Source organism: Mauremys mutica, chromosome 1 (assembly GCF_020497125.1).
Source record: "Mauremys mutica isolate MM-2020 ecotype Southern chromosome 1, ASM2049712v1, whole genome shotgun sequence".
NCBI lineage: Eukaryota > Metazoa > Chordata > Testudines > Geoemydidae > Mauremys > Mauremys mutica.
In genome coordinates, this window is record NC_059072.1 from 58,961,046 (window position 1) to 58,988,467 (window position 27,422).

Sequence of the window (27,422 nt, forward strand, 5' to 3'; positions counted from 1 at the left end):
GGTGGTTAGAAAACCTTGAGTCTAGACACCTCGGATATTAAAAGTTTATTGAAAGTTTTAGAAAAGTGATGATATAAGTAGGGATTATTATGACCTAAGTTAGTTATAAAAGATTAGCTAATAGAGAGTACTTTGGAGCAGTCCTCGGAAGCCAACTTGAGAGAGGTTTTTCCTGACACACTTTCTCCCTGGTGGGTGAGCAACTGGCCACTACGAACCTGCTGTTAATTACTCCAGATATTAGGTAAATATCTGGGATGTTCTAAACCTATTGCTTATGTTTGTGTGTACTTGAATATAATAAACAGCAGTTTTAGATAGAGTATGCTTACTTGCATGAATCTTATCCGATGGAATTGCTGTGTTCCTATTGATTTATTCCTAATTTATATTCCATTTATTCCTGGAATGAAATAGTTAAGTTGCCCCTGTTGGGGGTTCTGAAGACCCCAGGTAACCACATGACTATCCCAGAGCTAATTAAATAGCCTTTATCCAGCCCCAAATTGCCTTCATGGTGCTGATTTATGGAAGGTGCATGAGCGTTCTAGCCTATGCAGCTGCAGAGGCTTCTTGCAATTTCAGCAGGGAACTTCACCTTTAGGAGCGGCCACATAGTGGGATTGAAGTCTTCCTAGGCTGACTGATGTCATTCAGTCAAGGATGAAATTTTAATGATGTCACATAGCTCAGAAATTGAACTAAGCCAGAAAGATGATATGAGGGAGAACCTATACCTCCAGGTAACACCCAGCAAGGCAACCTTCTGCCACAGGGCTAGGGTTTTTTCCTCCTCACTGTGAAGTGGGTCACCACCACCACACCATACCCCAGCTGTTACCTGCTCGTATATCTCTAGTGCATTATACTACACAATGATACATTGTCCAGCATTTCTTACATAGAATACAGCAATATTATTTCCCACAGGGCTTGTCTACAGGGGGAAACGGCCTGGAATAGATATTCCACAATAGCTCCTCATATGGACCCTCTTATTCTGCCCTAAGAATGCCTTTGTGTAATTTAACTCAATCCATTTTAGTGACAAATAAGAGTGTCCACATGAGGAGTTGAGGAATAGCAATTGTGTTTTAAATTCATACTCTAGCTTATTTCACAATAGACAAGCCCACAATGTTGCATGGTGCATTTCTTTCACAAAATGAAAAACACATTTGCCAAAGCTTGACCAACCATGGCAACAGGTCTCCTTGTAAAGTTTAAGGGTTGTACAGCTACAGTACACCATAAAGATACTGGTGTGACAGATTCCAGTTAATGCTTTTGATCTATTGCTATAACCTGAATATCTAATAGATAGCAAGAATGCAGTAAAAAAAGGAAAAGAAAAAAACACCCCCCCCCCACACAAACAAAGAAGCAAAACTCCACATCTCAGCTCTATCCATCTTGTTGTTCTTAGGTTTTATTGGTTTGTTAGCTGGTCTGATTTTTACAAAGAGTAACTTAACACTGAGGTTGAAAAATCAAGCGCTCAAAAGTTAGAAATTGCCAGAATTAAGTTTGCCTGTACAACCTGAATGTGGACCTCTTGTGTATAGGTAATAGGATAAAGGGTGAGATTTTCAAAGCATCTAAATGACTTAAGAGCACAAGTCCAATTGAAAGGGTGGCAAATAAGACCTTTTTTCGATAGAAGAAGAAATCTCAATAGTAATTAGTTAAAACTCAATATAAAAAGAAATACTGCATAGCTACCAGCTTGTAAAGGGGATGGATTAATAGGACTGTTAAGAATTGTGCTCTCTGTGTGGTGCAATATACATTCATTATAATTATATAATTATATATATATATATATATATATATATTCATTCAGCCACAGGTTCCATTCAGGGTCTTCGTGACTATTTTAAAAATCTCGCATTGTCTGGAACATAGTTATTTAAGAGAGATTCCTTTTGTACTACTGCAGGTAGTGAGGTTCACTGGGGCATCTCAGCTATCAGTGCCTAGAACTCAGCTTTTGGGCAACCTCAGCTAAAGAAATTTGGAATTTACTGGCCATCAGACCCCAAGTTTGCTGAGCATCAGATGAAGTTTTCATATTGTCCTGAGTGGCATCTATTTAAAGATAAGTAACAATTTAGCTTATCTGAGAAATGTAAGTTCATTAATTAGTACATTTTATGTTAAAATAAATTATACCAGCCAATTTTGATATTTTGAATTAAACACTGTTAAGTTTATTTCCCAAAATAAAATTAATGCTGATCTTTTAATAATCATCAAGGTACCAAATTATTCTTACCAAAACCCACGTTTATAAATAATTCACTTTATTTCTGAATAACTGCCCGGCTACAGCCTTTAGCCTGCAACTCAATCTACTCAAGTGGACTGTTAAGCCTGGGGAGAGTCCTCCTGGTGCCACACAGGGCTCTGAAATAATGGGCACAATTGCAGAATTGGGGCATAGAACATTATCCTTTCTAGGCACTTGCCATTTGGTTTTGTCTGGTACAAGGATTTCATTATCTACATAAATACAACTTCATGGATGTAACTTTCACTGACTTCAGTACAAGTAGCTCAGAGAAGAGGTGCGGAATCAGACTAGTTTACATATATAAATATGTAACATCAGTAATCTCATTAATACTGAACACGATATTTCTTCTTCAACTCTTCAACAGAATTATCCTCCAATCCTGACTGGTTCATGTGACTGAACAATACATGTGTAGCTGTAAGAGAAGATAAAAATTAACATGACTTTCCATTTTTAGACTTTCAGACACACTATATTTTAAATGTGTGATTTTAAGGTTACAGACAATCTGTTATAGAACATAAATATGTCCCATCTTAAAACTGTCAATACATTTAATATGTCATTTGGATTTGATAGAATAAGAAATCTCAATAGTAATTAGTTAAAACTCAATATTCTGTCTATAAGAAACTGAAAACAAAAAACAAACCAAAAACCCACAAATGGCAAGAGCCACCATTTTTGTTTTGGTGCTTTATACAATGAATAAAGGTCCTTTTACAAATAGCCAGTAGTTAGCCAAAAAACCCCATAATTTCTCAGGTGCATATTCCAGATGACAAAAATAGAAAAAACAAACAAGACATAAGCTATCTTGTCTTTATGCTATTAAAAACAGAAGGTAAAAAGTTTGTGACAGATAGACAAAATTGGCGTAAAAATAAAGTTGCTTATTCAAATTTATAAGCTGTAATGAAGAAAAATATACTGAAGTAAAAAAGTAGAAAAAATTAAGTTTCAAAACATGAAAGTGTCATTTACAACTAAACTTTTTGTCCAAGAGGCTCATATTTGTTTTTTATTATAAAGAAAGAGTGGTAGCTGTAGTGAAGCTCAGCTATATGCAGTAATTTCCAAATTTATTTTTTAAAATGTCCATTTATCAGCAATAGATATCGTAGGCCACCAAACAGCTTATGTGCACAAAACTGGTGGTCTCAGTCCAGGTCTGAAGTAGACAAATATTCGAATGACACACACCTCAATGGGCCATATGAAAGGAGGGTCAAGGCACAAAGAGAAAAACTCCTGTGAACTAACTGTGTTGGTCCATCAAGAAGGGTGCTGACACATACCAGCAGAACACTTTAGAGAAGCTTGCATTGTCTCTGCTTAAATGTGTTCTGTGATAAACAGAAGATGTCAATCTCTAGGACTGAGAAATCTAGTACATACATGAACACTAAATTAAAAATAAAAATCAACTGAAAAAATAGATGTCAAAACAATTACGATGTATGACGAATGTTCAAAAGATGCTAAGAGGGATCCAACAGAATCTGAATCATGTAGCAAGTGTGAAAACAACCAATATTAAAAAAAATTAATTTACTAACAAGTGTATTAGGGCAAAATTCTTAAGGTGGGTTACAGCCCTTTGCCCCACTCAAGTGGTGCAGAGGGATCATAATGTAACTGCATATGTCCAGCAGAGATGTCCCAGAAGTACAGGAACTCTGTTGGAGTATGTGTGCTTTCACAGGCCCTGCGCAATACATCCCACAGCAGAACCTAGGAGGTCTAAAATGGTGGAAGAACAGAGGTGCATCAGGGGCACGGAGGAGCTCCATCATGGCAATTATCCATTGGCAGGGCATATTATATTAGTGGCTCTTTTCCAATGGCACAAGTTAAAACTGCCACGAAGCAGCTCTAAGTTGCATCAGAGCTGGGGCCAGCCATGCAAATCAGGGAGCTGTTTCAGCCCACCAACTTTCTTCCGTGCCAAGACGGGATGAAGCCTTTAGTGCCTTGATATTACAGTGATGGGTAAAATGCAAAGGTAGCAGCATTCAGTACTGCAATTAGAACCTGAGTTTGACTCTACAGCATTTTGAAAATTTTCTTCCCAAATTTGATTTAGTGAGAATCAGATATGACATCATGCATTTTGGTACTATATTGTGCTCAATTACAATTGCAGTTACTAGGGTTTGTACACAACATTGCTATTGAAAAAGGTAGTTATAACCAACATGTCTTTTCTGGCTTTTAGTTTGAGTTTTAAGGAGATCCTAAAAAGAAAGTGTCTGAGCAGAACATTTAAAATAGCTGATTTGATCAAATGTTCATATGTCATTTAAAATCATCTAGATGCAATTTCAAGTAATCTATAATAAATCATTTACATTTCAAAGACATTCAAAATGCTGTCCTAAAAGATATGCTCTAGGAATTATTTTGGGGAAGTTCCGTGGCCTGCGTTATACCGAAAGTCAGACTAGATGATCACAGTGGTTCCTTCCAGGCTTAAAATCTATGAAGAATAATTTGTTTTGGGAGGGTCCTTCAAGCCCTGCACAGTACCCCAAGGATTTGTCCCCATTTCTTCCTTTATTTTCCCCACTTACAAAAGCCCTAAATAAACTGATCTCCCAGCCAAGAAGGATATGATTTGCCTGGAACCTGTCAGCTCCACAATTGCACAGGCAAGAATGGTCACTACACAGTGGTGGAGAATTTCCCTTCTCAGAGTGGTTGAGTTCACACCTTTTAGACTGATCCACATATCTCCCCCTCCACTCCTCCCCTCCCCCCCAAAAAGAATCAAACTGGAAACCTTTTTAGAAGCACATAGTTAAAGCAGCCTCTGAAGTGTAATAAGATTTCATGTGTATTTGCATTATTGGTTGTAAACTGAATTGATACTGAAGTTCATTGTATCTGACTGAAATGAGACCTATGCCAAGATCCAAGTTTGAAAAAAAAAATAAACAAAAAATGATCCAGCATTACTTTGTACTTACTTTTTTTCTCCAAGTCTGACATAAACATCACTGCCATATCAAATCTTTTTAATTCAGATAGCCTCTGGAGAATTTCAAGGATGAGAGATGGTTTCTCTTTCCTAAAATAGCAGATTATTAAATATATAAGAAAATAACTACCTCTGATTAGAAAGATCCAATAGCTACAAGCAGGATTATGGAATTCAGGAAATTCAAGCTACAGGAGCAGATGAACTCAAACAAACAAATGGTCTGTATACAAATATTTTTAGTACTAGAGAACAAAGGTAAAAAAACAGAAAGGAGGAAAGTTGACAAGGCGTAAAACATTAAACCATGCACTAGTTATTGCTATTCTAAATATCAAATCATACTTTTCAGTACCCAAAAGGTTGGTGCTTGTGGTGTGTGTTTCTTTTATAACCTTTCCATAACCACAGCACCTTTCTGAGTTATTAGCTCATGATAATGAAGAGAAAAAACAAATTCCTTGTTTCCAACCAAAAATGGAAGCAACAGATAGTGTCACTTAAAAACACCATCTCTGGCTTTCCTAAGGAAGCACATGTTCATACAAACTATGTCAAGTAAACTGCCTTAGTAGTAAGAAATCCATTTGATTTGCCACTTTAGACATCTACAGATTATGATCTATTGATTAGTGTATGCAAATCCAGAGGGTTTCAGGAGGAAAATAAGGAGAGATATTTTTAATGGGAACCCAGTAATTTGATTGTGAGGCTGTACATAGTAATGCATGGTTGCTGTCATTTTCAGCAGTATGGAAAAATCTCTTTTAAAAAAAAAAAAATTCACAATGAGAGCATGTGAGACCACCAGCCTTCCTCTTTCACTACCAAGGACTACAGATTATTTTTTATCTTTATACCTCACATTTCCCTCCTTTTTAAAACTGGTTTAACTTTCTGCTCTCATCAAATTCACTCTCTAGAAGCCATGCATATATTAACACTGAATGTAGGACATGCCTCTTCAGGTGTGGTGATTCAACCTTATGATTGGTTGTTGTTTGGACAATACTTGCTACAGGCCTATACTCTGGCCTCTTTAATTTACACTTGTTACTCTGCATAATAAAAAAAAAATTTAGAGCTCAGGTTAATTCAGATTAATACGTTGTTCATAATGAGCAGAATTTTAGACTCAAGTAATGCAGCACTGAAATATGTCAGAAATAACTACCAAGTGCTTTTTATTTTCTTAATATTAAGACTTCTATTCCAATACACATGCTTGCTACTTTTAAGTGTTCTGTTACAGAATACAAGCATATAATTAAAGGGGAAAAAATAAAAACCAAGACACTGAAGACATCACAATGAAGATAGCATAAAAGAATGGAATTTCTTAGTTGTTTGCTCTTCTTTGAGCTACATTTCATTGTTTTAAAAATGATTTCTGTGCTCATGGAATGTGCTATCTTTCCAATAGAAACAAATCACTTCACATAGGCCACCAAGTAGTCAATCAGTGGCCAGTAATAACACAATCTGAATTTAAACCAATGACTTAACACAAAAGGCTTTTTATTTCATTACCAATTTTCTCCTAGCTAATCCTTCTGAAATACTCTTATGTACTAAACATTAATTTCTTGAGGTATACATTTAGATAACTACATCCTGATAAGCCAGTGTTATATACTATAGTCAGTTTGTTCGGTAAACTAAACAGAAAAAGCCTCTGTTGGCAGCAAGCAATATAAAACCCTAGGATAATTAGTGAGGAAATGAACTTACTCAATGTAAAAGTCTTGCAGAATTTTCAAAATCTGGTTAAATACATCTGGATCTAAGGATTTTTGGAACATCTTAGGGTAAAGTGAAGGCTCTATTTGCTTTGGAAGAATAAAAAACATTGTTATTTACAGACAAAAATTATTATTCAATTGTGAAAACTGAAACTAGTAATTTTAAGTTCTCCTAGCAGGATCCATTCCCTTCCACATATTTTTAATAGTGCCTACCAATATCATGGGTACTCCTGGAAATAAGTTTAAAAAACTACAATAGGTTTTGGTCTATTCTGCATATGGCCTTCTACATTCTGTTGAAAAGATAGCTGTAGTTACAAGGAAATATATTTTTCTTCTTAGAGCTACTCATTTTATTTTATTTTATTTACTTGTACCTTTTTGCAAGTGAATGTTAAAGATTTTTTAAAAATGTAGATTAACCCTTGGTAACAAGGGAGGAACTAAAATTACTGTTTTTCCTTCAAAAATATTGAATTAAAATATACATTAAAGTAGTTTGAGGCACTTTAAAATATCTATACAGCCTATACAGTGATAAGAATGCTGGTATTCTTCAATGCTACAGCTCCAATCCGGAGCTCACACATGTGAGTAACTGGAGTTCAATGTGGATACCAAGATGTGTGTTTACATAATTCGGGCCTAAATTAGAAGGAAGGGATTTAAAAAAAAAAAAAAAAGGGCACCATTCATAGACTTATACTGCAAATGTCAAATAAAACAAAATCAAGCACAGAATGAAAATTATTTTCTCATGGAGTCCAAGCTCAGGGAAAGGGGTTTAAATTAAAATGAAGATACTGCAATTTGTACACTGTTAAATCATTCCAGGCACTAAATTTCCCAATCCACCAACATAAAAGGGCACTATTTCTTTAATTACACTTCTACCCTGATATAACACAATTGACTATAACAAATTCGGATATAATGCGGTAAAGCAGCGCTCCCGGGTGGGGCAGGGCTGCGCACTCTGGCGAATCAAAGCAAGTCCGATATAACGCGGTTTCACCTATAACACGGTAAGATTTTTTGGCTCCCGAGGACAGCGTTATATCGAGGTAGAGGTGTATTTCTACAGTTGCAGAACACTACTTCTCTTACCTTTAGGTACATGTACATCTTATCTGGGCAGCCTTTCATTTTTCTGAAATCAGATTCAAGCTGGAATGAATTTGCAGGGATTGCAGGGACATCAGATGTGGATGCAGGAAGTAATATTTTTTCTTTTTCTAGATGATTTCTCAGACTGGACGATTGAGGTGTAGCTGATGGCATATCTTTCACACTGGTAGGAGGTCTAAAACGTGTTTAATTATACATTTTAAAATACAAATTCTGGCCATTTCATAAAGGAGTCTTAGTTGGAGCTATTGGGTGCCATCTCTTTTGCAAACCTGAGCCTTAATAAATATCCTCACTTGCAAGGTTTTAGTAATATTTTGTATAAAAAGCAATTATTTTTTTCAGACTAAAATATTCCTAAGCTTTGAAATAAAAGCAAACATGCATATTTAAATAGAGCTAATTAAATGGTTTTTTTTTTAAATATTATTTTACTGGTCAATGTAAATGATTTTCCAGACCTGTAAAAAAGTATAAGCTACACATTTACTATATTTCCAGAAATAACTCTGTTTTTATAGCACAAAAAAACTTCTACTATTCAATATATATATCAGCATTACAGAAATTCTTTCCGCCACAGCTGCAAGAATAAGAAAATAAGTTTTCTTTGCAATTTCATAATGCAAAACAATAAGCATGTCAAATGTGAAAACATTTTCCACACTGATTACAGTGCAGCCATTTGTTCTCCTATAATTTGTCATTTCAATCAGTATATTTTTAGAAGTTAGAACATGGCTGTAAAAATGTACTTTTGCCCTAAAAACACTACAAAAACTGAATCCATTCAGCTATTCAGAGGAGGAAAAAGAGAACTAAATTTTTCCAGACAGTTTTTCAGTTAGTAAAAATATGTTAAAAAGGCGAGGAATACCATATTAATATTCTCTGACAGTTCAAAGAGCCTGGGAAATTGGCTTAAACAGCCAACCAAGGATTCCCAACATCTCGGTGTAGGGAGCTATCTCCATTGGTTCCATATCACCCAGCCCAGCACACACCCATTTTAGGAGTCATCCCAGGGATGATTCCAGCCAATGTAATGACCCTGTCACAGGCTCACTGGACTGTTAAGGGGAGCTGGGCTCAGCCTAGTCGAGACAGGTCAGCTACCCTCTCCCTCCATCTGATCCTGATCAGCTAGGGAGCAAATAGCCCCATTTAATTATTAGTCCCAGCTGGGAAGGAGTTATGGGATGACCCCAAAGAGTTGCAAGAGCTTGGTTGGGGGAGGCGGGCTGATTCCTCTAGTAGGCTCTGGAGAAGGGTAGCTCCCAGACAGACAGCCTGGTGGACTGAGGGTTTCAGGAAGGAGACTGGCTCCTATGACTGACCCTGGAAGCAGGGAGGCTCCCAGAGTGGAAACGCCCTGACAGTCAGTGCTCTGTGGAGAGTGGGAAAGACCTGAGAGCTTAGGCCAAGAAGGGTGGAGAACCCTTCTGTTATGCTGCACTTGGGATTACTGTATAAATTAGTTACCAGTACCTTGCCGGGTAGGGCTGATGGAGACTACTCCCTGGGAGAAAACTGAGGCATGGTGAATAGTGCTGTGGTGGGCCACAAGGGGGTGCCATGGAGTCTGATTCTGCCACAGGCTCCTTGGGAGTTCTTACCAGTCAACAGAGCTTAGAGCAGACATGAGGCTCCTGGCTGCCTCCACAATTGGAGAAGTGGTGGTAAAATGCTTTAATACCATATTTGTTGCCTCCCCTCCCCAGGTGTGCAGGGCAGACCTCTAGCACTCCTGACAATCTAAAATTCCCAACTGACCTTCTATAATTGAGGTAAGATGTAGTGCATAGGAAATGTAGCATATTTTCTACATCAAGATTACATAACTTTCCTCAGATATTTGGAATACCTGAGCAAAACAATCCAAGTTAACAACTTGTCCACCTGTATCTAAAAGGGTCATATTTGTTTCAGAAGTGTCTAAATAAAGTAAATCTAAAGTAAATCTTCAAACAAGGTGTATACAGCTACAAGACTATTTAATAAAAACAATACAGTGACGTTTTCAAATTTCAATGACTACACTTAAGGTTTTTTGGTGCAATATTCAAAGCATGTAATAATTTGAGAAGGATTACATACCCAGCCACGTTTTCTTATCAAATCCGACAACACCAAAGAGTTTATTATACTCACTGGAAGGCTGGTGTATCACTGATTTCTTCTATTTTCAATTGTTTTGCTCTAGGAGTCTCAGATGTGGTTAAGAGGTCATCTTGACTTGGATTCTTTGTTGTTTCTACGCTTGTAGAATTAATCCAATTATTGACTAGAGTAGTAGTGTTAGGCACATCAATATTCTGCATCTCATCATCTACTTCTTCAATGAATATTCTTCTCAAAGGTTTCTAAATAGAACAAACACCTAAGGTTAGTGGGATACTCTACTTTATTCTTTGTAATGACTACAAATAAAAGACTATGGTTTACAATGGACTAGAACCCCAAAGCCACCATGTTAGTGTGCGCTGGTGTCCAGTGCAGATACTTTACAATAACACTATACAGCGTTTACATATTTATTATAATTTGACTTCAAAATTTATCATAAAATGAAAAATATTCTCTCTCATTTGGCCTTTTCCCTGCTACCATTTCACTTTATTCGTCTGTATCATGGGGCATCTTCACCTCAAAGTCATTCCATTTCTATATTGTTTTCCCAGACAACTAAAGTAAAAAAACCCATACTTCTTCTGAGAGGCCCTTTAATCTTTCAATAGATCCTGAGAGGATCTATGATATTTGGGTCAGTCCATTAGTCAATCAAATTTTGTATCCTGACTTCAAAAGAAGATGTAGCAATGAGATTTGACTAGCTTTATTTTGCATAAATAACTACAAATGGGTCTGTGGTCACAACATTTAAAATCCAGCTATACTATTTGACTAAATGACATCCTGAGGCACTGAATTCCATAGTTTGCCTACCCATTGTTACTGAAATAATTTGTTTTATTTGTTCCAGTTTTGCTAATAATTACTTTGATCCCTGCCTGATCTCCAGCAATTGCAGACATCATATTACAGGCCCTCCACGGGACCTCAGGGTCTTTTACCGGCCACCCAAATGAAGGGTGAATTCCATCTACTGAATGTAATCTTTTGGGAGCAGAGTGTGCTATGCATATTTGCAAGGCTATATACAATTATTAGTAATGTGACTCGGAAGTTCAAACAGCCAATTAATCTGTTAAAGGGAAGAACAGAAGAATGCAAAAGATTCTGGGTCAGATTCTCTGTCATGACTGAGATCTGCTTAGCACAGTGAAGAGAACATCAGCGAACCAGTTATGACTTTCCAGTCCTCAGCTACGGCCCAGCCCCACCTTAGAGCAGCTCACACTGTTCTAACCTAACAGCTATGTTAGTTAGCAACAATATCCAAAGAACAGTCCTCCATCTTGGGATAGGAAGAATGCAATCCATTATGGACACAACCCATCCTGCCCCGTGTCAGGAGAGGCGTAGGGTCTCCACTGGGGAGATACAGGTGGTTTCTGTTCTCTTTGTACTGCAAAATCAATGAAAAGAGAACAGAGTAGGACAGTAAATTTGTAAGCGTCAGTAAATGTCTAACCTTAATAGAACCATGAAGGACAAATTAATCTATATTTAGTATCTCCAGTTAGTGCAGCTTTTAAGCTGAAAATTAGCATGTAAGTAATGCTACAGCTGATATAACCAAGTATAATTCAACATTATAAAGGGTATATTCTATTACATACATTTGTATTATGCAATCTCTCTTACTTGGATGTAATTAATCCAATGCTTATCTTTAAAATTTAAAGTAAAGGACATTATTTTCTACCTAACTTTAGTCTGTTACCAATTTTGGTTTATATTACAATTAATGGAATCAAGAAACAAAACTGTTTGGAAGTTATTTATTAAATTAAGAGAAAATGTATTTGTTAAACATTAGTGTGCTTTGCACTGTACAAAACACAGCAAATATGCTCTGTGTCCCAGGGAATTTACCTTATAAGAAACAGAAAAGAATTAAGATGTATGAATAGTGCAAGTCTAATGCATGTGGAAATCTGTATCTGCAAACTACATTTATCATCTTAATATATATTTAAATAACGCATTTTTACACTAAAAGCATGCATGCCAAATATCAGTTTACATTTACAACACAACAGGTAGGAAAGGAGTTAAATGTTGAACTCCACTATTTCTCCATGCCCCTCTATATTTTTAAGATGTTTCCACCCTTCTCCCCCACTTACAGTTGATCGAAGATGTAAGGGTTTATCAATGGGCTGCACTAGGCTTCGTATTTCTGTTTCTTCTGCGGATGGTTCAGGACATTCCTGGTAAGTCCACAGCCCTTTCTCAACTAATTCCTTAAAGATAATTGTTTAGATAATTAAAATGAAGGTTAGTTATGAAATTCATTACATTTATACATATAATCTAAGCACATAAATATTCTGTTAATAAACTGCAATATATAGTCACAAACATACATACATTCTGTATTTTGGTTAGTTCATTTATTGCTTGTTTATTGCCAGGTTCCAACTTCAAAACTGTTTCAAAATCTAAGTGAATAGAAAAAAAAAATGAGAAAAAAATGTATAAGTTTCAAATTGAAGTATTTCTGGCCTTTTTCTTTTTTCTTTATTATTAAACTAACTGTTTTTCCCAAAGGTAACTGGCTCCAAAATAATTAGTTTACAAGTAAATTAGGACTGTCAGGCGATTAAAAATATTAATTGCAATTAATCGCACTGCTAAACAAGACTACCATTTAAATATTTTTGAATGTTTTCTACATTTTCTAATATATTGATTTCAATTACAAACACAGAATACGAAGTGTACAGTGCTCACTTTATATTTATGTAAAAAACAGAAGGAATAGTATTTTTCAATTCACATAATACAAATACTGTAGTGCAATCTCTATCACACAAGCTGAACTTACAAATGTAGAATTATGTACAAAAAAAACTGCATTCAAAAATAAAATGTAAAACTTTAGAGCCTACAAGTCCGCTGAGTCCTACTTCAGCCAGTCGCTCAAACAAAACAAGTTTGGTTACAATTTGCAGGAGATGATGCTATCCGCTTCTTGCTTACAAAGTCACCTGAAAGCGAGAACAGGTGTTTGCATGGCACTGTTGTAGCCGGCGTCGCAAGATATTTACATGCCAGATGCGCTAAAAGATTCATATGTCCCTTCATGCTTCAACCACCATTCCAGAGGACACGTGTCCATGCTGATGATGGGTTCAGCTTGATAACGAACCAAAGCAGAGCGGACCAACGCGTGTTCATATTCATCATCCGAGTAAGATGCCACCAGCAGAAGGCTGATTTTCTTTATTGGTGGTTCGGGTTCCGTAGTTTCTGCATCTGAATGTTGCTCTTTTAAGACGTCTGAAAGCATGCTTCACACCTCATCTCTCTCAGATTGCAGATGGCACTTCAGATTCTTAAACCTTGGGTTGAGTGCTGTAGCTATTTTTAGAAATCTCACATTGGTACCTTCTTTGCGTTTTGTCAAATCTACTGTTAAAAATGTTCTTAAAACAACACGTGGTCGGTCATCATCCGAGACTGCTATAACATGAAATATATGGCAGAATGCAAGTAAAACAGAACAGGATACATACAATTCTCCCCCAAGGAGTTCAGTCACAAATTTAATGAACACATTTTTTTAACGAGCATCATCAGCATGGAAGCATGTCCTCTCGAATGGTAGACAAAGCATGAAGGGGCATACAAATGTTTAGCATATGTGACACATAAATACCTTGTATTTACAAAAATGCCATGCGAATGCCTGTTCTCACTTTCAGGTGACATTGTAAGCAAGAAACGGGCAGCAAACCAAACTTCTTTGTCTGAGCGATTGGCTGAACAAGGAGGAGGACTGAGTGGACTTGTAGGCTCTAAAGTTTTATATTGTTTTGTTTTTGAGTGCAATTATGTAACAAAAAAAATACCTATATTTGTAAGTTACAATTTCACGGTAAAGATATTGCACTACAGTACTTGTATGAGGTGAATTGAAAAATACTATTTTATCATTTTTACAGTGCAAATATTTGTAATAAAAATAATAATATAAAGTGAGCACTGTACATTTTGTACTCTATGTTGTAATAGAAATGAATATATTTGAAAAGATAGAAAAACATCCAAGAATATTTAATAAATTTCAGTGGGTATTCTATTATTTAACAGTGCGATTAATCGCAATTAACTTTTTTGAGTTAATCGCGTGAGTTAACTGCGATTAATCGCCAGCCCGAAAATAAATTAAAAATATAAAAATTAACTCCATTTATATTAGAAAAATATAAAGCTAGATTATTTCCTAGTAGCTAATAATATGTAATAAGAATTTTTTTATAACTAGGTGGGAAAAAGACATTTTATGTTAAAATAAGACTTATTATGAAAGCATCAGTCACAGTTAAGATTGATTGGCATGTTATACTTAAACAGGAACTACAAATGCATAATTAGTGCACCCAAACAGCCATAACTCTGTTTTGTAGTGATACCACAAGGCAGCAGGGCTGAGGGAAAAAAACAAGTGTCTTTAAAAAAATTAATTTTTACCTAAAATGGAACTATAAACACTAAATGCTTTAATTATAATTATGTGGTTATTGCATGGTGTCAGTACAGAGAGCTAAAGTTACCTATTCCTGTGATGTATTTTCCCCTAAATTACTATTCTCAAACTAGACTCCATCTTAATGTAGTTTTTGGCTAGAGAGAATACTAAAATGCTGAAGCTTGAAAATTAGGTTGGTTTAAAGACCACTATGGTATCAGTTTTCATGTCTCCCGCTCTCCCAATATTCAGGTCCCATGCTGTTGAGCCCTAATTTCTTGCAGGAATCCAAACCTAGAACCCTTCTACAACACTCTTTAAATAATACATTCCATTGCAATCTTTAGAGAGATAATTTTATCTGTTCAAATGAATAAGGGATGGTAGGTGAAATAAATCTTCAATTTGGCCTACCAATGAAAAGAATTAGAGATCTGACATTCATAGTACCAAAAAAGTGGTCTTCCTAGAAGTCTTGCCCCAATATACTGGAGATGCCAATAAATTGGTTTAATTGTTTATTGGGTGTTTAAAGGATCAGGACTAAATAAATCTACATATGGTACCTAACCCATCACAAACATTTACTTGCATTCAAAGTCTCACCTTGCATAGCTTCTTTTAGCTTTCCTAGTGCTGCTCTGGCAGTCCCTCTTCTGGCAAAAGCTTTAGAATAGGAAACATCTAATAGTACAGCTTGTGTGCAGTCTGCTTCTGCCTCTTCATATCTCAGCAGAAAATAAATTTTAAAAGATTATACTAATCATGTAATGAAAACACAGTTTTCAATATTAAAAAAAAATAGTTTCTCCAAGGTATAAACATTTGGACCATAGGCTTAATATCTGGATGCCTAAAATTAAGTCCTTAAATCCATATTTAGACACCAATAGAAGTTGCCTAGTTTTCAGAAGTGATGAGCATCCCTAGCTCCCATTAAGTCAATGGGGGGCTCAGAACACCTTTGAAAGTCAGGCCTCTTTTATTAAGTGATTAAATATCAATCTAAGGGTTTAACTTTAGGCACCTACGTTTGAAAATTTTAGCCTTAGTTTTTGTTACATCCAGTGACATCACAGATCTAAATACTCAGCTTTTGTCAGAGCCTGTCAACAGTATTAGTTTATTTCTAGACTTTTTTTTTAAAACACAACTACAGAGTTTTTAGAAAGCAATATTTTTCCAAATAAGCATAATCTAACAGACTTACTAATTTTTTTTATATTATATACTTTAATATATTGGTTCTGTACCTGAATTTTGTGACAGCCACACAGAACAACACATACTACATGGAAAGAACCTTTACAAATGGTAGAAACATTTGCCTCATTTGATTGTAAAATTCAATTCCAGAGACAAGTATGCGTGTCTATTGTTACTGGGACTTTTTGGTTTACTCAAACAGCAGAAAACAACAAAAAACACAACTACCTTTCTACGTCCATTACTGAAAAGAGTTTGTATAGTTAAAAAATATTTGTTTTTACAGACTGCTTATAACCATTCCTTCAGAAGTTTGACATTTGAATCAATTTCTTTAGCAAAATTAGCTCTCTTCCATCCTATATGAGACATCTAGCAACTTTCTATCTTTTTGTCATACATAAACAGCATTGATCCAGGTCCTTTGAAAAGGCGAATATAGTTGCACAGAACTTTAAAAGCAAGAAAAATTGGACTGGTCAAATTGTGAGAAAATGATTCAAGGTTCATTGTGGTTTCAACCTAACCCTATTTTTCTCTCTTTCAAAATGTTTTCATTAAAAATTAATCACAAGATGACATAAGCATATATTAAAGGAGACACTGAAAAGAACAACTGAACATTTGTTTGAATATACTTTATACTGAATTCTAAGAAGAGTGTAGAGTGCATGGCAGTAGCGGTTTGAATTTAAATGAAACTGATGTATCATTTTTTGTTCCCAATTTACAAAGAATAGAGAAGCATACACTCAACACCACTTACTTTTGAATCTTTAGATAGGCCATAGCTCTGTTAGCTGGCAGAAGTGCATTGGTGCCATCTGCTGCTATACCACGTGTATAACATTCAATTGCTGCTTCATATTTTCCCTCTTTGAAATATCCATTTCCCTGATATATTTGGATGGAAAAATTGTATAACATTAAGGAAAGTCTGATAAACATTAGATATACTGGTGAGCATTTAAAAAATACTAATAAGGTGAGTCACATTAATAAGTGATGCACTTTAAAATTTGCTAGAAATGAGAAGTACTTTACTACATTAAATGGGAGACACTTTGTAGCCAGATGCCTACTTAGTTTTCATATATAGAAATAACACACTGGAAAAACTGTCAAACATGGATTCACTTTTTAACCTTATCACTACTCAAATATTCTTCACAAAATTAATTTCTCACAACAGACCAGCGTCATGGGGTGTGATGATTATATTTAATAAAATATACACACATTATATATAGATATATACACACACAAACACAATAGTGTATTTTATTTATATATATATATATTAAAAAAATGTGATAAAAAGACCAAATGTCAATTGATGATTAAATTTAATCACTATAAATATGAAAAGTAAATTGATGCAGCTTCATTTAGGAAATGCAACAACAAAAATAATGATGAAAAATAAGTGATGTAGTGATACTATTATAAGTTGAAGAATTAAAAAAATGTTTTACAGTTCTACATTTCATACAGAAAGTTCTTTAAAGAAGAGTATAAACTTTTTTTTTTTTTAAACCATGTCTGATGGGAGATTCCACTGATTCAGCCCTATAAAGAAAAAGAACTCAATCATTGCTCAGATAAGGGTGGCAATGTGCAGTTTATTCGTCAGATCCCTGCTCTAGAAGACTAGAAGATAATACTTCAGGAAGAAATAAAATCTAGAATCACAAATAATGCATGTGGCAAAACATTCTATTGCATTACAGTAGAAATCTACATCTCTGATGCATCTCTCCCCCCCCCCCCCGACAGTTATAGGACATCAGCTATAGAAAAGTTTACAGAGTTACTTCAAGATTATACGGCTCCATATAACCCAACTGTAACCTATAGTACCACCTGTTGCAGAATAAGTGAGAAGGAAGAAAACTTGTAAGCACAGAGGAAAACAAAAGCAGACAGATTTCACCATAAGGAATCCTTGAAAATAGTTTATGATTTAGCTGTAAGAAAAGCCAAGAGATCCTCTCTCTCTATGTAGGCCCTCTAACTCATCTTCTTCAGATCACAAAATGCTTTGTCAATGCACAATTTCTCCCCCTGATTATAGACGTCTGTTATCTCTAGTTATTATGGCTAGTCTGAAAAATATATACCTGGCACCACTGTTGCTTTGAAAAATGATGAAAAAAAAAGACCATTAAAAAAAGGCTCCTAATTATTTTATTCAGGGACAATCCTCCTTCCACCATCCCATCCTGCAATAAATCTAGAAGAACCTAGAAGAAAAGAAAGTTAAGAGCCTCATTTCTGCTTATGACTCCAGCAACACATGAAAGGCAGCATCTGCTGCAAGAGATTGAAGACAGGCAATTACTGCCTGTTTTTCTCCAACTCTGCCTTTTTGCTAGGAAGGAGAGGATAGTACAGTGGCTAAGGGAGTCACTGTGGAGGTTTTTTCTAGATGGCTCCAAAGAAGACATTCTCCATTTTCCTTCTTGGAGTCCCTGAAAATGGCAGCAAGGAGGCCGAGTGATAATACTGACATCTTTAGTACTTTACAACCCAGCAAACAAAAAAGCCAAGTTCTATTCCAGGGCCAAATCTGCAGCTAGCTCCTAAATCTATGTACTTTAATGTTTCACCTTAATCACTCCTCAAATCGCCATGTGTTTCCCTTGTATTTATTGATTCATCCTCACAACTCCCCTATAAGTTAGGGAAGTATTAACTCCATTTTACAGATAATTTTACTGTAACTCTGTTCCCTAAGTGACTTGTCCAAAGGCATTCTGTGGCAGATCCAGGGACTGAACACAGCTCTCCAACATCTTACTCCATTCCCTCAATCTCAAGATCAAAACTTCAAAGGTTCTCACATGCTGTTTCTCCAACTCTTCCATCTGCACCAGTGACCCCATCTATTGTCGCCTGATCCCAACTCTTACTTCCTTGTCTCCCATTCTCCTCAATGTTTCTCTTTCTTCAGGTTTCTTCCCTTCACAAGCATAAGTCTGCTATGGTCTCCCTCATCCTAAAAAACTCACTCTTGACCCCAACCTATCTTTCCATTTACCATTAGCCCTCAGCTTCTAAGCTCATTGCTTTAACTTCCTCTCTTTCAACTCCATCCTTGTTCTCTCTCCGATCTTCCTCCATATAATTATCAAAGTTTCTAAAGAACTCGTAATAGTAGTTGTGGGACCTCTACTCCATCTTCATCCTCCTTGACCACTTGGCTGGTTTTTTTTTTTTTTTAAAACAGCTCATCAGATCCTGCTTCATGAAGTATTATTCTTTGCCTTCCTTTAGCATTTCCTTTGGTGGAAACACCTAATTCCTCCTGCTACAAAGACCCACTCTTTGACCATTTCTCTTCTTCCTCTGCATTCTCTGCCTCTGGATTATTTTAAGCTATTTATGTCAATGAGTAACAAGTGTACATCAACACTTCTGTCTCCATCCACTCTTGCCACTCAGTCCATCTCTTTGACATCTCTCCATGGAGATCTCCTATCAACTTAAGCTCAACCCAAGCAAAATGAAACTTATCTCCCCTCTATCCCCTCTCCACTGTTACTGTTGACATGACCATTATCCTGAGAGTTATGTAGGCCCAGAACCTTGGTGCCATCTTCAACTCTGCCGCTGTTCATTCCCACCCTCATGCTGTAGTTATGCCCTCATGCCACCCAAAACTCCTGCTTGTGGTGAGAGGGGCCTTCTACACAGGAAGCCCCTGCCACTACTACCTTTGTAGACCCTCGACCCTGTGTTCAGGCAGGATGGGCTCTGTCCTGAATGAATTAGGAGTCAGCCCCTTCCAACACCAGTCTAGCACATGATGGGACCATGCCTACAAAGCCCTCAGCAATTCAGAGTCCCCTGATAAAGTGGTGAAGGTGAGGCCCCTCAACGCAGCAGGTTTCAGTATTAACAACCCTGTAAGATGAATGGGTAAATTCACAGCTCTTGGAACTCTCATTTCAGACTGCAGGAAAACTCAGGCAGACATCACTGAATCAACAACACTCTGTTTACATTCACAAGGCTTTCTTAATAACCTTGAGGGCTAGAAGCAGGGGAGGGAGGTTAGGTCAAGGCTACAATTCAGACATTTTCATTGGACTCCAGGAGCCACGTCTCTGCAGTCATGCCCACAGTGCATATGCCCAAATCCAGCCATCTCCACTAACTCCTTCTTAAAGCATCAGATTAAAGCTTCTTGTCCTCACATTTAATGCCCCTCAGATTTCCATCCCTTTTTATTTATCTGCTGTTGTATATTATTGCATCACCCACTGCCCTTTCAACGATCCCATTCTTAATAACCTAATTATTAACTCCTCCAATAGCTTCTTCCAAATCATCCCTTCATGCGTGGAGGATCTTCCCAAAACTAGTCCAGAAAACTACTACTCTGTCCTCCAAATCCCAGATCAAGACCCAGTTAGTGTGTACTGTCAGTAAGAAAATGCAAATTTATAATAAATAGCTAGTTAGGTGGCCTCTACAGATTATTTGTATCTATTTTATTTCTTGTTTATTTCAACTGTCAATCACAATCAACTAACTTGGCCCCACATGTTCCTATTAGGGTTACCCACAACCTCTCTCATTCCCTGTTTGTTGCAAACACTTTGCCTCATTTCATCTTAGGCCCCGAATTTGCAATGGGGACTCCACCTGGGCACATCGGGGTCAACCTACATGTAATACATTGCAGAATCAAGTTCTTATGTAAGGTTTTTGGAGCAGGAATACACTTTTACTATGTATTAGTATATTGCCTCACATAATGCTTAATGGCATCTATCCCATTTGGGGTCTCCTGGTGCTACTTTGATACAAAAACCACTCAACCATAACAAACAATGGACACTAACCAGATAAAATCCCACCTCACACCCTTAAAAAATACACACTTTGCACAGATGAACAAAGGAATGACGCACAAAGATTAAAAAAAGATACTATGTACTTTTGTTGTTCATACTTGCACAGTAAAATTATAGTATACTATTACTTATCTTGAGTAAATGTTTTGTTCATTTTCCCCTCATGGGGGAAAAAGGCTATGTGATTTACCAAATCTTTCTCTGCAATAGCCTTCTGCTTGAGCTGCTGCTCTTCTATTTGCTTCTTTTCTTCTTCTGTTAATTCAAGCTTCTTTCCAACTTCTTCAGTTTCGTTTTGTTGTGAATTTTCTTTTGATGTTAGAACCTGGGATAGGTAGCATCAGCAATATTATTCAACTAATTTTCTCCCCCCTTCCCTTCCTCCCCCCCCACCACACCCCTTGTCTATATGGTGGCTTTGTCCGCACCAGGCAGGAGTGTAAATTCTAACATGCATTAACATGTCACTCACTAAGTTGAGTATGTATCTTTTAGTGTGTGCCAGCAGGATCCACACAGGCCATTTAGTGTGCAACATGCTGGCACGCATTAGAATTTACGCCCCTCCTGGTGTGGACTAAGGCACCATGTAGACAAGTCTACACACTAGGGTGACCAGACGTCCCGATATTTAGGTGTTTGTCCTGCGTCCCGACCGATGTTTGGTCAGGATTCAATTTGTCCCAATATTTCGCGACACTCCAGGGGTTTTTTTGGTTTGTTTTTTGCCTTTTTTTTTTGCTCCGACGACGACCCCCTCTCCTCCCCATGTGTCCCGATATTTTCTTCCTCTGATCTAGTCACCCTACTACACACGCAGAATTTTCTTCAACTGGAATATATCACTATTTGTAGTCTAATCAAAACTCTTGGAAAGCATTTTATTTATTTTTATTTATTTATTTCAAAAAAGATATACTGGCATTAGAAAAGGTTCAGAAAAGGGCAACTAAAATGATTAGGGGTTTGGAATGGGTCCCATATGAGGAGAGATTAAAGAGGCTAGGACTTTTCAGCTTGGAAAAGAGGAGACTAAGGAGGGATACGATAGAGGTATATAAAATCATGAGTGATGTGGAGAAAGTGAATAAGGAAAAGTTATTTACTTGTCCCAATAATATAAGAACTAGGAGCCACCAAATGAAATTAATGGGCAGCAGGTTAAAAAAAAAAGGGGGGGAGGGAGAATTCTTCTTCACACAGCACACAGTCAACTTGTGGAACTCCTTGCCTGAGGAGGTTGTGAAGGCTAGGACTATAACAGGGTTTAAAAGAGAACTGGATAAATTAATGGAGGTTAAGTCCATTAATGGCTATTAGCCAGGATGGGTAAGGAACGGTGTCCCTAGCCTCTGTTTGTCAGAGGGTGGTAATGGACGGCAGGAGAGAGATCATTGATTATTACCTGTTAGGTTCATTCCCTCTGGGGCACCTGGCATTGGCCACTGTCAGTAGACAGGATACTGGCTGGATGGACCTTGGTCTGACCCAGTACGGCCATTCTTATGTTCTAAGGAAGCTACTTTGTTATAACTTGGATGCATACAATTTCTCACTGGTAGAAATAAAAACATTTAAAGAGACTAGCTCTTTAAAAGGGACTAGAACTCTTCACTGTGTTGAAGTGTCTACCTAACACATGCTTCCATCACAGCATCTCTGTGAAGCACAACTTTGATTTTTGTTAAAACATTTAGCAGAGGGCAGTAAAATTCTGATTCTGATGTTCCAGTTTCTGAAACATGCTTGTAGCTTATTCCCAGCACTGTCTGTACAACATCAGCTCCAGCTGGCAAATCATTTTAGAGAGTTCATTACAATGTTTAAAAGGCAAAGATTGGTTTTAAAAGTAACTTTTCCAAATGCTTCCAAAATAACAGGTGTATTATTTCTGGACTCTGAGTAACTTGCATTTACCACAGTTCATTATAATCAACATTCTCTCTCAGTACACTGCTTGCGTGGTGGACCTACCCTAGATTTTAATCTACATCAATTTTTGATCTCCTGCCATGCTCACACCCACTCACCACGCATCCCAATTTGTATCAACTACAAAAATTAGTCTGAGGCATAAGCAGAGTGCACTCAAACATACCATCAGCCAGAATTACTCTGTAGCTAACAGAACATGTAAAGTTCTTCCACTTATACACAGTGCTACTATGTGACTTGTGCTAGACTTATCACAAACATAAAAACAAACAAACAAAAGAACAGATGGGAGGATGAAAATCATTTGAGAAATCAAAAACAGGTTAGAAACATGACATGGTTGGAATATTGGTATCCACCATTTTTTTCACCAAGCTTTATATGGGTTAGTCCACTGTAGGCCAACGAGCTAACATTTCACTGGTCAGTGCTTATTAATTTGCAAGTAGTAAACTAAAAATGTTCTTAAACTCCTGGGGGGGGAAGTATGTCATGTACTAAAAAAGCATAAATATAAAATTAACAAAGGGTTTTTTGACATCATGAATCGAGTTAAATATAAAACAGTTGTTTATTAGACTGTTAGCAACGATTCATCTCTCTTACCTGATCGATTTTCTGGAGTTCATTTTTTGCTTCAAAGTTATCTGGATCCAGTTCTAAAACCTTTTCATAATCTAAACAGTAGACAGAAGGACATCAAAATTCCATATTTTTATATAACTATGTTACAGGTAAAATTAGAAACTAGCATATTTAACTAATACCAAAATGTGAACTAACAGCTTCTGTCAAGTCATTTTGTGGTACTGCAAAAAAAAAAAAGGGGGGGAGGGGTCTAGCTGGCTTAAGATGTCACACAGAGTTTACTATTCGAAGCCATTTAAAATCCAATTATTTCATATACTACTTGTAGCTACTCTTCTGATTTAGACTTACTATCCCTTTTCAACTTGCCAGATTAACTCGATCTGGCATCCCGTTTGATTTCTTCTTAAAAATGGAAATTAAGAGTCCTTTATCAACAGGGATAAAATCAACCAAACAACAACAACAAAAATCTACAAAAAGGTTTAGAGTAATAAGTGTATAAAATAGTTTGCATGTATAATAAGGATTTTTTTTTTAAACTAACCTTCTTTGGCCCCCTCAAGATTTTGCAAAGCAAAGCGAGCAGCTCCTCTCCTGGAATAAGCCTTTGTATAATTCTTATTTAGTGCAAGTGCTAAATTGCAGTCAGATTCAGCAACAGAAAACCTATAACAATACTGCAGATTAATTATTTTGAATAATTAAAGAGAAACATAAGTATAGCTCCAGATTAAGCTAACAAGATGTATCCAAAGTATGACAGAACATTGGAGAGTCCATTTTGGGGGGGATTCAGTGACATTAACCCTCTAGATAAAGATGGCGCATAGAGGCGGTATTCAGCTTTAGTTGTTGACATGAAAGCCAACAATTTTAGGTGCACTCTTCCTCAAAGTATTTTCAGCACTATTCTGATGGTAATCTCCTTTAGGAGTAAAAAGGCAAAAAACAAACAGCTTGCTCTCTCTGCCCCAGGGCCACCCGGGACTTTTCTTGACATCTGGAGCAGGCTAGAGCAATACCTGCTGCCCAGACAGAATTCACAATAAAGGGCCTGGATCATGCCCAGAAATGAGGTTTAGATCTCAGTTGATGTACTTGATAAAGGGAGCAGTAAGGGCTTGTCTACATGAACACTTGTTCACAACAAGCTGGGGTGTAAATCAACCCCAGACTAAACTGTTGTGCACTAAGTGCCAGTGCGGACACTGCAGCTGCACACTAAAAGTTGCCTAGTGAGCTTTAACCTAACCCGCTTTGAAATGGGAACAGACTGAAGTGCGCTAGGGAACTTTGTGTGTATGCTGCCACATACTAGAAATTCCCACGTACGCTTTAATCTACTCCCAAACAGGGTAGATTAACACGCACTAGGAAACTTCTAATGAACAGGCTAGTTACACCCCAGCTTGCTGCAATCTAAGCGTTTGTGTAGATGATCCCTAAGAGACAAATATTTTTTCTTTGTTACGATGCACTCCAATATAATAGGTGTGCAGGGTCTCTAGACACCACAGAGCCTCAGCAACAGAGAGAAAAGCAATCTCCCTCTGCCAAAAATGGGAAGTCTTGGAAGCACTTTGAAAATTTGGGGCTATATTAGAGGGCAAAAAAGTGTCTTATTCAAATATTCTACAACAGGGAGGTTGGGACTTCCAGTCTGAAGCTGTGGAGGCAGACTGAAACTGATAACTTCAGGAAGAGACACACTTTCCATCCCGGCAAATCAAATTCTACCTCCAAAGCTGCAAGCAGGCTGAAAATGCACATAAACAGACCTGTGGATCTTAGCATGATGAACAATATATTTATGACTATCCTTCAAAGCAAAATAGTATTCAAAAAAAAATTTGATAACAAGTCTTACTTTTTCATTCTAAAGAAAGCAGATGCTCTGTTTGTGGGGAGGACTGGATTGTAAGGATCAGCATTCATCCCCTTTGTGTAACATTTTATTGCTTCATCATACTTTCCTTGTTGAAAGTACATATTGCCCTGTTTTAAAAAAAAAAAAATTAAAAAAAGGGCAGCTTGTTGTCAATTTTGCTAAATAAACATTTTGTACTCATTTCAGTCTCTTAATTTCATGGTTCAAAGAGAACAAGCATTTTAAACGTTGGGTTAAACATTCCAGTTTAAAGTCTCTAAACGTTGCTATCATTAGTCTGTTACTTACAAAACATTTCTAAAATGTTTCTCACCTTCCTACAGTCAATTTTTTATTATCCCTATAATAAAAATGGTTTACTTTGTCATACAGCTTGTTAAAAGACTCAACTTAATACAGATCACTCCCGCTTGGATTTCCATAATTATTAAAATCTCTTCATAGGTTATCAATGAAAATCGAACCAAATATCACAGTATTTTAGCTGTTGAAGAAGGTTTATGATATCATGCCGTAGTATCCTTTGTATTTTCCTTTTATGTTACAAGTTTTTCTGAGGTCAGAATATTGGCTTGCCCAAGTATAATTTGGAGCTATTTGGAGAAGGGATGGGAAAAAATAACTTTTTTTTGGAATTGTTTCCACAGTTATGGAAGCAGCTTTCTATATGCATTCAGAAAAGTCAGTCTGGGTTAGATTTTAAAGCAACATTTAAGACACAATTGAACCACTTTGAATTGAGACGTACCCTAAGAGTTGTGTATATTTTCTACATTAATCTGTTTTCTGCCAATAATACTCCAATAATAAATTTACATAGCAACTTAAAACAAAATTTGCAAGAAAAATAATAGTAATATGGAAAAGAAGCCGATGTAAAATCTTCTGAGTAATATTTGTCCAGCCCATCTGTCAAGATGAACTGTCCCAATCTATAATGGAAGAACAAAAAGTGTCCCACAAATAAAAACAGTGATCATAAGGTTAACTCATAAATGAGAGAGACTAAGATAATACAGTAATAGAAGTAATAGAAACCCTTATTTTTTAGATGGCTGGATCTAGGACAGTTGTGGGAACACAATCTCTAGGAAGGAGGATGACATACGCATCACACTTTTTTACTCTTAACAGCCTGCTGCTGCCTTACAAGATTACCAATTCTGCAAGCTACAGAATGAGTCCAGTGATCAGCTGCTGTACAAGGCAACAGACTCATACAGGTAAACTGGAAGATCAGAATTGAGTGAATCTAAAATGTATACTTCATAAAAGAAATGGAAAGGTCAGGAGACTGACAACAGGATATGCAGACTTTCAAGTCCAGCCAAGGTTGATCGTGACAAAGAGTTTTGCACCTCAAATCCTGATGAACAGATAGTCAAATGGAAAAAAAAAACCCTCCCATCAGAATTGGCACCCTTCCTCGAAGTCAACAGAAAGACGAAGGATGAGACCTATGGACAAAGACTGAACTACTCTCACTCCTAGATTTAGCTACTTTGGGTCCAGGATGAGGAATACTGGCAAGGTAGTGGAGGAAGGGAAGATAGCCCTGGACATACTGTTCTATGCTATATTTAAGATAGGGAGGTTCAGTCTCAACAACCTAGCCCTTTTAACAAGCAGAAAGTTGACTTAAATGCTGTGTGAAGATCAAGAGGGAATCTTCTCACTCAGAAGAATATAATGAATCATGGGCCTTCGGAAAAATGAAGACATCATACATCCTAGCTGAAATTGGAGGGGAGAGAAAAGAATGGTTACTTAACCTACAGTAATTGTGGGTTCTTTGAGATGTGTTGTCCACCCAGATTCTGCTTCTGGTGTGCATGTGTCCCATGCATGTGAGATCAGATCCTTTCAGCCACATCCATTGGGACCACATATATGCCTTAGATACCTTTGTGATGTTCCCACCCACCCAAGGACATCAAAGGCCGAATGGGTTCAATGATCCCTCAGAAGAAATCTGATATTGCTTGTCGGCTTTTTTGGAAGTCGGTGCCATTGGTGCTGGGGTCTGCCACAAGATCTTAGCTATTCTAACAAGATTTCATTAACGGGCATGGTAAGGCTACCTGAAGGCATGAAAGAATGCAGGATACCTAGTAGTTTGTATGGCTTTTCCTATGCTACCTCTATTGGAATTTCTAATATATCTGTTGTGTGACTTAAAAGCTCTCAGAA

At 36.9% G+C, this 27,422-nt stretch overlaps 1 protein-coding gene across 8 annotated transcripts in view; it reads right to left on the reverse strand.

Moving 5' to 3' along the window:
• Nucleotides 1-1,398: 1,398 nt before the first annotated feature.
• The window catches only part of RPAP3 (RNA polymerase II associated protein 3), a 40,387-nt gene continuing 14,363 nt past the window's right edge, over nucleotides 1,399-27,422 (reverse strand). For 5 of the 8 annotated variants that reach the window (XM_045032675.1, XM_045032691.1, XM_045032667.1 and 2 more), the window contains 14 exons: nucleotides 25,212-25,339; nucleotides 23,889-24,010; nucleotides 23,360-23,430; nucleotides 21,009-21,143; nucleotides 18,077-18,199; nucleotides 16,723-16,850; nucleotides 15,357-15,478; nucleotides 12,647-12,717; nucleotides 12,403-12,519; nucleotides 10,301-10,512; nucleotides 8,129-8,324; nucleotides 7,008-7,105; nucleotides 5,266-5,366; nucleotides 1,399-2,711 (listed from right to left, as the gene is read on the reverse strand). In XM_045032675.1, coding sequence (XP_044888610.1) covers nucleotides 2,620-2,711; nucleotides 5,266-5,366; nucleotides 7,008-7,105; nucleotides 8,129-8,324; nucleotides 10,301-10,512; nucleotides 12,403-12,519; nucleotides 12,647-12,717; nucleotides 15,357-15,478; nucleotides 16,723-16,850; nucleotides 18,077-18,199; nucleotides 21,009-21,143; nucleotides 23,360-23,430; nucleotides 23,889-24,010; nucleotides 25,212-25,339 — 1,716 coding nt within the window. In that variant the 3' untranslated portion in view covers nucleotides 1,399-2,619. Of the gene's footprint in view, nucleotides 2,712-5,261; nucleotides 5,367-7,007; nucleotides 7,106-8,128; nucleotides 8,325-10,300; nucleotides 10,513-12,402; nucleotides 12,520-12,646; nucleotides 12,718-15,356; nucleotides 15,479-16,722; nucleotides 16,851-18,076; nucleotides 18,200-21,008; nucleotides 21,144-23,359; nucleotides 23,431-23,888; nucleotides 24,011-25,211; nucleotides 25,340-27,422 lie in introns of all 8 variants that reach the window. The other 3 variants (XM_045032707.1, XM_045032714.1, XM_045032697.1) reach the window with 2 other exon arrangements.